Below are 13,427 nucleotides of genomic sequence, written 5' to 3'. Positions count from 1 at the left end.
CAGTCTGACAAAAAATGTAAGTATCTAGCTATTATGGCTAAAGAAAAATGTGAATGGTGTGTAACAGCTAGAGAAATATCAGAGTTTGCATGAAGCTTGGAGTAATTGTTCTGAGTAGTGTAAGTCGCCCATCCATATTAGTGAGGCATTAACTCAGCTTTTCATTGATAAATAAAATGTCAACACTATAAACTATTTCATTCCTTATGTAAGAAAGGAGAGGGAGGATCACAGTTCTGCACAATTTACTCAGTGACATTTCATTTTGGTGCCACAAATGGGTGGCGTTTGCAGGGGCGGCTCTACCTTTTTGGCCGCCCCAAGCAGTCATGCGCGGGAGGCGCCCCGGAGCCGCGGGAGCAGCGGACCTCCCGCGGGCATGACTGCAGAGGGACCGCTGGTCCCGCGTAGCTCGACTGTACCTCCTGCGGCTGCGGACGGTTCGCGGGTCCGGCGGCTCCGCTTGAGCTGCCGCAGTCATGCCTGCGGGAGGTCCAGCCGAGCCGCGGGACGAGCGCCCCCTCCGCAGTCATGCCTGCGGCAGGTCCAGTCGTCCCGGGGCTCCGGTGGACCTCCCGCAGGCATGACTGCGGCAGGTCCGCCGGCCCAGCCTGCCGCCCCCCCCGGCTGCAGGGGACGGGCCGCTCCTCGGCTCGCGGCCCCAGCCTTTTGCCGCCCCCTAGATTTTGCCGCCCTAGGCACCAGCTTGTTTTGCTGGTGCCTAGAGCCGCCCCTGGGCGTTTGGGAGATACCACAACTTATTAGTTAGCCCCAGTGAAAATGGAGCCATCCACCAGGAGCCTAGCCGAGTCCATAGGCGTATTCAAACCCCACAGAGGTCTTCAGAAGAGCTCAACAAACACGTACAAACATATTTTGAACATCTGCATAATCCAGTGTGAGCATATCTCATTTTAGCAACTAACATGGACAAAACGTATTTTGTGGGTGGAGTTTGGAAGAGTTCAACCATTCCCCTCTCCCTGTATCCCCCCAATTCAACCCCTGAACAGGATACAAATTGCTTTCCACAGGCTAACAGATCTCACTTTCAGGAAGTTTTTTCAGATATTCAGCCCAAGTTTTCCCTTTCTTTCATACCATTATACCTAGTAACCATCTAAAATACAGAGAGACATACAGAACAGGGAAATAGGAAAGGAGGAGATGGAATGGGCAAATAAAAAAAGAGATGGGGATAGCGATTAAATTAAACAAAAACAGGGCAAAAAGGGAATTTAGAAAACTTCAGTGGGTTACCAGAACATGCAGATGTAATTGTCAGCAGCAAGACTCCAGTAGAACAAAAAAATACACTTTGTGTGAAAATTAATGCTAATGCCAAAGTTATTCATTATTATATTTATTATTTACATTGTGACAAATGTGGGTGGCATTGTACAGAGATAATAAAAAGCATGACCTCTGCCCAAAAGAGAGCTTTACAGATCCGTTAGCACTATGCTAAACAACTTTTAAACCAATGAGCCATTAATTGTTCTTTGTTACATTTAAGCATATTTATTATTTGATTATTACCAGTGCAGCTTCCATGTGCCCAAGAAAGCTATTCTTGTCAGAGGGCCCTGGGACAGGGCGGTGTAGCACAGTGGCATAGTGAAGTATGATCACAGAGAGAAATTTTAAAATATTCATTGGCTTTTTAAGATTATGGGTACTGGTTTAAAAAAAAATCAAGGGAACACGTGACTGTTAAAAACACTGGTCTTTGCCTGGACTCTTAACTTCAGTCAAAAAATGTGTAGTGAGTTTTTTGAAGCACTGAGAATATGAAGTGACAGCATGTGTCTCTGTTCAGAGTGGGAAGATTATTGACATCTGTTGCCTCTTGTTTTATAGTTAGAATGTAAGCTCTTTGGGGCAGGGACCATCTTTTTGTTCTGTTTTTGTACAGTATTACAGTAATACTAATAAATAAATAATAATAAAAATACTTCTACATCACCTCTTGATTTGGTTTGCTAAAGAGAAATGTTACACAAATTGCAAATGGAGCCCAGCCCCGGGAAGACCATATGGGCCATATTCACTCCAGGATACTTCCATTTGAATGGAGTTACCCCAGGAATAAATTTGGCCCACTATGTGCCTTTGGGACTGGGAATAGGGAAACACTAGGTTTAGGGACCAGACACTGAGAAAAAGAGGCTGAGAGAGACTTGGAGGTATTATGGGGATGAGAGCACACTGGAAGTTGGAGAAACAGTCAATCAGGAACAGAGTAGATCAGGATCTAGGAGCAGGAGCAGTGAATGGATTAGTGGATGGGAAACACTGATGTCAGAGAACAGGGGACAGATGGAGAGGCGGGGTGCGGGGTGGGGGATAACAAAGGACCAGGGAAAGAAGAAGGAATGGAGTCAAGGAATTGATGAGTTAAGAGAAAGCCAATAGTTCCTCACTGGAATATGATCTTGGAGACTGGACTCTATCCCACAGCCTTTGGACCTGAAAGGCTTGGTTACTCTGGCCGGTGAATGTAGCAGCCCAATTCTCCATCCTTTTCATGTTGGAATGCTGCAAAAACAGGCATAGACCACACTGGGGGTTGTAGATAACATGCTTTTAAACAAGCCTGCTCTTGTCTCGGCTCAAGGGTTACATGTGTTTGGCATGGTGTTAGTTAACATGGGTTAGTTAACAAATTTCCTGACATAGGCTAGACAGGTTCCTAGCATGGACATGCTGCACCAGTGTAAGCCATGTCATTTACTATCACAAAGCATGTTGTCAGCATAGACATACCACTGTGCTGTGCTCCAGCGCACACTGCTGGCAAAAGATCCCAGCAGAGCCAGGCTCTCGGACAGCTGTTTCTCCATGGAGGAGCCATGCCCCACTGGTATGTGGGTTTCAGAGAGGCACCTCCTTCTAATAGGGCACACTCGGGTGGGCATGGGGGGGCTCAGCCTTGCAGGGGAAGAGAGAGCACACCGCAGTTCAACCCTCTGCACAGCATGGGGAGAGTTCCCAGAGCATAGGGAGAGGGGAAGAGATGGTGGGGGTTGAGCCCCCCAAAGCAGGAGGGAGGAGACGGTGGGGGCTGAGCCCACCACGAGCAGGGGGAAGGGGGAGGAGATGGTGGGGGCTGAGCCCCCCCAGAGCAGGAGGAAGGGGGGAAAAGACAGTAGGGGCTGAGCCCCCCCAGAGCAGGGGAAAGGGGGAAAAGACAGTGGGGGCTGAGCCCACCCCCCAGAGCAGGAGGAAGGGGGAAAAGACAGTGGGGGCTGACCCTCCCCAGAGCAGGAGGAAGGGGGTGAAGAGACAGTGGGGGCTGAGCCGCCCCCCCCCAGAGCAGGGGGAAGGGGGAAAAGACAGTGGGGGCTGACCCTCCCCAGAGCAGGAGGAAGGGGGGGAAGAGACAGTGGGGGCTGAGCCCCCCCAGAGCAGGAGGAAGGGGGTGAAGAGACAGTGGGGGCTGAGCCCCCCCAACAGGGGGGAGGGGGAGGAGACGTTGGAGCAGGAGGAGACGGGGGGCTGAGCCCCCCCAGAGCAGGGGGAAAGGGGGAGACGGTGGGGGCTGAGCCCCCAGGTCAGGGGAGGCGGAAGCTGAGCCTCCCCCCGAGCTGGGCACAAAGGTCCCCCCAAGCGCGGAGGAGGGGGCAGCTTTCCCGCTCTCCCCGAGCGCCGGGCCGGCCGTAGCCAGCTCACCGGTTCGCGTCTCAGGAGACGCAGCAGCGGAGCAGGCGCCAGCAGGGAGCGGGAAAACGCGCCCCAACAAGCTGTTAATGCGAGTCCGGGACCGGGCAGGGGGTGCGGCCGGTGCTCCGATCCCCTCCCCCCGCCGCGGGGTTTCCGGACGGCGCAGGAGTGCGGGGACCAGAGACTAGTGGCCACGAGCGGTTCTGCCTCCACCTTCTCTCCCTTCCTGAGCGCGGGGCTAATCAGGGGCGCCCCCCGGTGGCTGCGCGGGGCGCTCAGGGCGGGTCCCAGGGGAAGGGGCCGGAACGAGCCGCCCCAGTGGCTGTGCGCGTGGTATAAGGAGGGTCCCAGCAGGAGGCCGTGACGAGCCCGCCAGTGACTGTGCAGGGGGTCCGAGGAGGGGTCCAGCACTGGGCGAGCCCGTAGCAGCTGGCCATGGGTCTGAGGGATCCCTCCAGTGAAGGGCTGAGCCCCGCTGTGGCAGCACTGGTCTTCCCATGAGGGCGGTTCGCCTTTGCTGTCTGCACCAGGGCATGTGCGGGGTCATTCCCCCGCCCGTTTCATGTTGCAACTGTGCGCAACTGTCCACCACGAGCCACGTGAATTAAAATGAGCCCAGTTTTGGAACGAAAAGTGACCTCCCCAGCCGGGTCACTGGCGCCCCCTCCGCACCGTTAGCACAGCAAGACACCGCCGTTAGTCTGCAGGAGCAGAAACCCGACAGCGCCCCCCCTCTCCCCTTTTCCGTGGTGAGGTCTTGAGATAATACCCACCCCAGCCTCCCAAGGCCACTTGGAGGTTGGGGCGGGAGGTCGTTTTACTCCCACACTAGCTTTAAAGTCTGTTTAAAGACGAACTGCATGGAGCATTTGGAGCATCCAGTCCGGAGTCTCCTGCAAGGGGGCAGTTGCAGCGTGCTGGCAGTTTGGCTTCTCTGGTGCAGTGGTTTATCTCTGTTAATGATTCTGGAGACATTTTAAACATCCTCTTTCTTTAACTAGGTACGAGTTACAATTTTGACGGCTTTTATTGACGACCCCTGCAAGCGCCTGCAACTCCTCCGGCTTGGCAGGGCTGAGCCCTGATAACGCTGCCATTCAGCAGATTGTTAGGACTGATAGGAATGTTAATGAAGTTGGTTAAACGCTATTGGGACTTACAATAATCCTTCCCATGGGTGATGGGATCCAATGGGATTTTATTTATGTCCCAGTGTTTGTTTTCAGAGCTATCAGAAAAGAATCGTCTTCTGCAGTATAAAGTCCCTGTCTACGCTAGTGAATTGCCAATGTTCAAAGTCTAATAGCAGGAGACTATCTAATGCAATCTTTGGAAAAGAGATGACTTTTACAATATATGGGTTGATTGCAAATAAGTTACTAATAAGCCAGTTTGGTTTAGGGATTGTTGTATACATTATTTCCCAGGCACTGTTTATTTGCAACTATTTCTTTTTAAAAAGTCGTTAATTCAATAAAAAAAATTACAAAAGCTAATACTTAATGTAGACATTCAAGCTATTAAGCAATGGAGTTGTAAATACGGGCACTTTCATTTTATTTTACAATAGATAACACAAAAGCAGCAGTCATAAAAGCGAAAACAAGAACACTTTTCAGAAACGTTGTGACAATACAATTGCCCAGATGGGGAAATTTATTCAATATAAGTTACTATTGCAGCTGACACAGCAGAAGAACAAAATGTTTAGGAAAGTAATACGACAAAGCAGGAGGTATGGGGGGGGGTATTTTGAAATACACTTTTTAAAGATATTTTGACTCCCAGATTTGTTATCAATGTGCATCCAACAGGACAATATGAAAAAAAAAACCACATTCTGTACAGAGCTCTAAAATGAGCTGCGAATATCTACAAGAGACTAGCATATGCTCTTTGTGTGGATAGGAGTGGAGCCCGATCCTGCAGTCCACAACTCCCTAAGGGAATTTTGCTGGAGTGTGGTATGCGGTCTCGGCCCCAGTGTGTGTGTGTGTGTGTGTGTGTGTAGCTTTCTACAATTAAGTCCTTGAGCAAAATTAGCAACTTGGAGCTGCAGAGGCAGGTGCAGGTCCTTGGCTGCTCTAGAAGTCCTGCCGCGGGGTGTGAGTTAGACTGTGCCGCCGCAGATCACAGTTTCGCCTGAACACTTTGCCGCACTGCTCACAGTTGTAGGGCTTGATGTCTGTATGGGTAAGAAGGTGAGTTTTCAGATTACTTCTCTGATTAAAGGTTCTTCCACATGTGGGGCATTTGTGTGGAGATTCCTGTTCAGATTTGAAGCAAGCAAAGGATTAATCCTTTACAGACTACCTAGTTTATTAATTTACTACTTTTCTGTTATTACATAGCATAACATGAAGTATAGGGAATCTACTTAAATAAATCTAGACTCTTAATCCTCAACAGATACAAAATCATGACACTTTTAACTGCCTGGAAATATCCTGTCTGTCAATGTATATTTTATTCTCAACTCAGCCCATTTCATGCCCCTTGAATCTACAGAAAAAAAATGTACAGTGCAATTCTTCAATTTCAAATCACCACACCATCTCTATGAGTAAGGCTGAGCTTTCCCCCAAACAGTTAAACCATTACAAACATATACAATGTATTGGTATACAGGCAAATCATTTTAAGGTGCCAATTAATCTTCCAAAGCTGTTTTCCCCCTACAGTGCTTACCTTTATTTTTTACAAACATAAAATATTGAAATGCATTTAATAAGATTTAACAAAGACCATTTATAAGTACCCACATTCACAAGCAATTTATGTAAATTAAATCCTCAGTGGACTCTATTTGCTTTTTTCTAAAAGAATTACATATTTTTAAATACACTAAACAGAGGTGTCTTAATCAAGAAAAATAAAAACATAGGGCCATAGCCTGTTATTAAGCAGATTGCTTTATTGAAGTAATTCGGGAGATCTGCTTTAAAAACTAATGGCAAGATATGGCTCATTATTTCAGGTGCCTAACCACATTCAGAAATTTGTCTACCTTACATGCTATTTAAGGGTTGGTACAAAATAAACAGGATAAGAACAAGAACAGTATAATGATAATAACAGATTTGGAGATAAACTTACCTGCATATGTAAAGTTTTATGAACTGCTAGAGTTCTGGATTGGCAGAATCCTTTCCCACATTCCTGACATTTGAAAGGTTTTTCTTTGGAATGGATATATCTGAAAGTCAATACAAGGGTTTGAATCAATGGTTGTCGACAAACTCAAAAGCCACAAGAAGGCTCTAGAGATTCTTTAATCTTATAATTACTTTGTGTGGGGGAGGGGAAAATCCTGACTCGGTAGTTTATTTATTATTAATTATTATTTATGATTTTTGTTCTGTAATTCTGTGTATGATTAACCTCCTTTATCAGTTCAAAACATTGACAATAATTCTTATCAACGCTAGATTGCCCTCTCTGGTGACAGATTAGACTGCATGATGGAAAAATCATCTGTTTCACAAACTGGTCCCGATCCTGCTCCCGTTTAAGTCAATGGGCAATTTGCCGTTAAACGCCAGTGTGAGCAGGACTGGGCATACATAGTCGTCTATTTTATTTTATTTTAATTTTTGGTTGAAGTTCTATTCATTTTCCCGGGACTACTAACCTGAACGAGGGGTCGTGGGAATTGGCCCTTTAGCTTTACATTCAACTCTTAAAACCAGACTGTAAATACTGTCCTTACCCGACTATTACAATCTTATCAGCGATGGGGAATATTTGTTTCAGTTAATAGATTCGCCTCCAAATACAATCACATGTCCAACCCACGAAAATTACATATTTATTTGCTATTCCCCCTTAGAGGATCAGCTGTAAATTAATTTGTCAATTGGTTTGCCACTGCTTCCTTGCTGGAGAAGCCGAAATGCCTCTACATGGGAAGCGATGAATCCACCAAACCTTTACGGCTAATGTAAACCTCAGGAGAGAAAGTATAAGGAAAGTGGGCACATTTCTTAAATTCACAGAGGCCCAAGATCGGTGGGGCCTTGAGTTTAGCTTGGCAGCAGATTGTCCACATGCTGACAGCCTGGGATGAGGTTCTATTGTGCAGTGATCTGAACCTGGCGGAGCCCACGGAACCTTTGTAGTAAATAATAAGAAAAGTTTCTGATGTGACAACTAGAGAGAGAAATAGCAGCTGCCTTTCACTGGGGGAGCTAGGAGAAGGCTGCTTGCCTGTGGCTGCCTCCCTCACCTGTGGTCTCGGAGGTGGTCCTGTCTCCGGAAAGCCTTGTGGCAGATGTCACAGGTATAGGGCCGCTCGTCTGTGTGGGTTCTCTCGTGGATGAGCAGGTTGTAGGATTTGGTAAAGTGTCTGCCGCAGAACTTGCAGATAAACTCTTTTTTCGTTTTGGAAGGTAACCTGCCCCTGGAAGGCTTTCTGTCCGGAGACAGTTTGCTGATCCCTGAGATGGGACTTCCAAGTCCTGGACTCAGCTTGGTCAGATCTGCAATCTTTGGTGGGTCCTCCTGCGTGGCGGCCACGGCCAGATTGGCAAAATCAAACCTGGGTCTGTCTTTATGTAAAGCTGGGATTACATGGGCGATGGCCCCTTGCTTTGGGTGAAAGAGGTGTGTGGCGAAAGGTAGCGTTGGGAAAGAGAATCTGGCATCCATCAGGCCCTGAGCTGCAGCCATCTCCGTGATGGTAGACCTGGTGATTTCATGCACATTGGGATATCCCAATGTCCAGTGGTTCATATGCATGGTCTGCACCGCGCTGAGTCCATAAAGACCTTGTAGGTGGTCCACAGCTGCTGGGAAGGTGTTCACAGCCTGGAGGAAGGAGTAGTTAGTGAGCTGCAGTGAAGGGTGGAGTGGGATCGGAGCTGGAAGAGCCTTGCTTCCCATCTTCCCAAAGGGACCTAAGCAGCAGAACCCTTTACCTTTCGTCGGGACTTTCTGGACTTCCAACAACAACGACAGAAAATCCTGTAAGCAAGGGAGGGGGAAAGAGAATTTACTGAATGCAGCGTGTTCCTCAGTGACTGAGGCAATCGAAAAATTCAAACAAGTGTTCCAGGGTCGGGGTTTGTTTTTGTTTTGTTTTTGCTCTAGTGCACCCGTGCAGAGATAACTACTGTACGTGTTTGCACAGATCCCAGAGAATCCCTAGGAAAAGAAACAAGTAATTCTCTGTATTGAGGAAGAAAGACACAAAGCGTCCGGTTCAATTCACTCACAACAGCCGAAAAAGTAAACTAATCGTGAAAGTGTATCAGGAATGCAAGGCGAGTATAGATTCCTAAAGGGCTGTACGTCGTATTGGTTTGTCCTTCAGTCATTCAACATCCCACCCCCTTCCCAAAAATATCTCCAGAGACTGAACTCCCACCAAGAAGACAAGTGGTTTTAGCCGCACACTGCATAGAAGTGAGAAGCAGAACGCCTTCATTCTGCATTCAGTGCTACCTTCACATCGATCTTATCTCCAGAAGTCACTTCAGACTTATTGATTCCCCCGAGGCTTTGAAGCAGCCGCTGAGGCAGACACCTCACCTCTGGGGCCTTCTTGGGAGATCGAGGGCAGGAGAATGTGCGCAAATTTACAGTCTTCTCTTAAGAGGGGAGCCAAGACAAGGTTCAGGGCTGGGGGCTAGAGGTGACAATGCAGCCTAGTTTATTCTAACCCGGGTGCTTATTTTTCTTCCTTCAACAACAACTCATTTATCAAGATAATTGAAGGAGAGAAAAGCAACACGTTTCCAGCACTGCAGGTTCTAAATAAATCCACTTTACGCTCAGATCCCTTCCAGATGGTCGGAGCAGCGCCACACAGAAGGGCTTTGGGCGAGCAACGCCATCTGCGGAGAGGAAAGGTGGCCAGGCCCAGAGGCCTCTGCAGTCCTACGGACATAGTCACTTTTCTAGACCTCCTTATAAATAAACCCCCTCCCCCCCCACTCCCCGGGCCGGGGTGTTCCAGACTAGATTTCATGGAGATGTGTTTCTGCTATTGAAAACCTCCTCTGCCTAATGGCGCCCGGGGGAATAGATAGGAGAGCTGCAAACTCGTTAATATACTAATTTCTCTAACTCCTGTTACCATCACCAGAGACAGACAATAACCTGCGGTGCAAAACAGCCAGCGTCACTAGTCACTGACTGGACAATGCTCCGGGACATTGCGGGGTCTCCGCCCCAGATTACCCCCCTCCCAGGCCCAGCTCCCTTGTCTGCGTTAGTATTATACTAACTCCCTTCAGGAAAGGATCGGCGGACACTGCATTAGCGGCTTCCCGGCGTGTTATTGATTCCTCCCGGGCAGTGTTGTGGCCTATTGAGGTATCCGAGCGTCTCTGCTGTGTGTCTCTGTTCCTTATTAAGGAAGACATATTGGGCCGTCTTTCCAATGGGCTTTTCACCCGCGATTTGTTGGCTACGTCCTGGATTCCCCCGTTTTCAAATGAGGGAAAATGTGATTACTTTTGTTCAAAACCACCTAGACGCTGCGGCGCGGTGTCTCCTGCCTGCGGGACTTCCACCCGCACGCGGGTCGGTGTGTCATACCCGCGGGGCTGGCTCAGGAATTAGGCATTTCTGAATGACAAACCTGGGCTGTACTCTAGATTGTACAGGATCGGGGCGGCTGGCTGTCCAGCTGTAGGCCCCAAGTGCTGTTTTCCTGCTCGGTACCTCACACCACAAACAGAGGTCCGCTCTCCTGTTTATTTGCTCTCTTCATTTTTGATCAGTTGCCTAAGAGCATGAATACGTGAGAGAGTATTCGAGGAGGACTGTGCCCTTGGTTCTGCCGGGTGCTGCTGGGCCCGCACCTTGTGTTTCTCGGCTCCACTCGGGAAGGCAGCAGCAGCAGCCCTGCAAGGGGTTTTATTAACGAAATGAACCCCTTCTGAGCTGTGGTATGCGATCTGGGAGTGCAGGGAGGGAGTTAATGAGAGGTGTGTGACAGTCAGAGGGTTTCACTCAGTCCATTCAACCGAAACTATACACTCCATTTCTAATCAACTTTCCCACCACTAATCATTTTCCATGTTTAATCAGGGAGCTCTCACTTCACACACCAGAGCTGCAATGGGCCAGCATTCTGGACTAAGCTAGAAAGCACTGCACGGAGCAAATTCAAGTTTTTATTGATTGATTCCTTTTTTTTCTTGGTATGGTTACATTTCCATCAGATTCAAATTATTTTTTCAGACCAAGACAAGGGCGTCGCTTTCCCTTATCACGTGAAATGGAATCCAGAAATAGGTATTGGATTGCCTGAAAACCATAGGTATGGGGCACAGAGTATAACGGCCCTGGATTTCTGGGGATGGAAATCGTGACATGTAATTTTCAGAAGTTTGAAGTATTCTGCCCTCAAAGATTAAATGCACATTCTCCACGCATTAGTTCAGTGAAATGTGCCTCCCCTGATAGCACATAACCTCAGTATTACCGATTCCCTCAGAAAACCAATTCACTACACAAAACAAGATACACTACACGTATATTTGAATGGCACCACGCTTTTCCTTTGAGGTGGAAAGCTGTATTTTCGGTTCTTTGCCAAAACACACGTTTGTCATACAGAATTTAGCTTTCAAACTGTCTTGCTTGAAAAATGTATCTCAGATATTTTATATCACGCATTCACATTTTCATTTTATTTTAATCATGCCACGTAGGAATGTCTTCTATTTGCGTGTATTGTTGTTTACTATGAAGTCCAGAAGATGGAAGGCACTTATGATTTTTTAATATGACACAAGTTTTTTTTTAAAGACTTACTAATAGCAGTAGTATTGTAAAGCATCACCCCTGCTTGATTTACATTCAAATACATTACAGGAATGTCCATTTAGGTAAAGAAGATTAAGACCTCTTTTTAGTGTTGGCCAATACGACATGTTCACAGGTTAATTTCAGTTCACTGAACCTTATCATTAAAAAAAATCGGATATTAAAAGTTGCCAAAGGGAGTTGTAGTATTTTAGTATGTTTCACCTTCATCTTTTGATATTATACGTGGTTGTCCAATTTTATATAGCGCATGCATTAATATGACGAAGAATCTTACCAATAATGTAATTCTGTAAAAGGGATTATTCAAATATATTTTCTTTACTATAGAATATATTTTTAAAAATTAAACGAGTATACTATGAAGTGGACCATAATGAATGGGTTGCCATTTGTTCTTGACTTTATCTTATTAAAACAACACGCATAGACACACAAAACCAGAAAGTGTAATAGTATATGCTTCCCCCCTTTAAATTTTACTTGTAGTAAGGTGAGAAAAAAAACGGATGTTATTTAGACCTCGGCACTTCCCTTTCCCTTCAAAGTACTTAATTAAATTAAGGCTAGTATCTGCATAATAGGTCTCCGTTTATCTGCTTGCTTACTTTTGACCTACTCCTCAGCAGCGCGGATTTTCTTTTTCCTGTAATGGCAATTTGTTAAGTAGAGAAAGTAGCTGTCTTTGATGATCCACAAAGTGAAACAACATATTGCTTTTGTTCACTGATAACAGGTAGACTGTGACGAGGTTTAGCTACTATACACAAACGCTTTTTTAGCGTGTGCAGAAAGTCAAAGCACATCTATCGCTATTGCTACCTAAAACTCCTCGTTTAACACAGACTGGAATTTATCAGCGTCATCGTACCACTCTGCGCTAATCAAGCAATGCGTGCATGCACCTCGCTTTGCTTGGGATTTATTTAATATTAAAGGCCCAGTCCAGAATTTATTGAGAAACCAAAACTTCTTAGAGACACCCTAAGCAGAAAACATACTTCAAACATTATTTAATGTGGTAATAGAATAAGCACTGCGGAGAGAACACATCTGCTCAGCACTGCATGGGATTGCAGAGATTCAAACTGAAAGTAAACCTAGAAATGCTGTCCTCTCCTCAGGAATCGCTTAGCTGTTAGAAAGCTCTTGACAAATATTTCAGTGTTTAACTTGAGTATGTTTAAGGAAATGTATGATCACTCTCTACTGCTGATTTACTTTTATAATGAGTCTCCGAATACTCCGTTAAACATGAACACCTTTCAATATTAACATTCTCGGTGACTGTAGCTACATTGCAGTGCAATTATCTTTGTGAAGCACATGTTTCAGACGATCGCATATTATACCTAGGTACACAATCCTTGATGCCTCTTTCTCACTGCACGGTCCAATGTATACTTTCTCACAGCAGCTACGTGGTAGTAACAGAGTTGAGTGACTTACCTACCACAATGAGCTTCTCCCAAAGGGCCCCTCACAACGCAAAGTTTAAGAAGCGATCCTAGTGTCTTTGTAGTGTCATTAGATCCACAGCGAACCGGCGGAAAACTCCACCATAAGAGTTCAGCAAAGCTGAGTCCGAATAGCTTTCAGCATATTGTGGAGGAGGAAGAAGAGAAGGGTTAGAAATTACTCAAGGGTTTCTCCTTGTCTTTGGGACTCTTGCTGCGGAAGTGTGTACAGTCCTCGCTTGCTTGGGGAATTGTGTAGAGACCTTTCTCCTAATCACTCTGCCTCGCCTTCTCCTTGAGCCTCTTGCCGTCAACTCTTGCGAAGTTTGATACAAGTCTGAGTCTCCCCCTCCCAGGTCCATCACATTTCAGCAGTAAGTGGCGTGGAGCACTGTCCCCGCCCGCTGTCCCACCCCAAGCCGCACACATTCGAACGTTCACTGCTTTAGTATTCTGACCCCGCCCAACATGGAACGTTCAGAGGGTTGTAAAGTTCCGAGCCCTCCCTCAGCTCCGCCTCTCTTCCCTTTT

The 13,427-nt window shown here is 46.6% G+C and overlaps 1 protein-coding gene across 13 annotated transcripts in view; it reads right to left on the bottom strand.

Moving 5' to 3' along the window:
* Positions 1-5,035: 5,035 nt before the first annotated feature.
* OSR2 (odd-skipped related transciption factor 2) overlaps positions 5,036-13,427 on the bottom strand; it is a 44,003-nt gene continuing 35,611 nt past the window's right edge. For 8 of the 13 annotated variants that reach the window (XM_039524235.1, XM_039524232.1, XM_039524239.1 and 5 more), the window contains 3 exons: positions 7,889-8,625; positions 6,760-6,859; positions 5,037-5,930 (listed from right to left, as the gene is read on the bottom strand). In XM_039524235.1, the coding sequence (XP_039380169.1) occupies positions 5,748-5,930; positions 6,760-6,859; positions 7,889-8,625 (1,020 nt within the window). In that variant the 3' untranslated portion in view covers positions 5,037-5,747. Of the gene's footprint in view, positions 5,931-6,759; positions 6,860-7,888; positions 8,626-9,105; positions 9,579-12,888; positions 13,310-13,427 lie in introns of those variants that run through there. The other 5 variants (XM_039524241.1, XM_039524243.1, XM_039524242.1 and 2 more) reach the window with 5 other exon arrangements.

The sequence above is a fragment of the Mauremys reevesii genome, linkage group 2 (assembly GCF_016161935.1).
Source record: "Mauremys reevesii isolate NIE-2019 linkage group 2, ASM1616193v1, whole genome shotgun sequence".
NCBI lineage: Eukaryota > Metazoa > Chordata > Testudines > Geoemydidae > Mauremys > Mauremys reevesii.
This window is presented reverse-complemented; position numbering and strand designations above follow the sequence as displayed.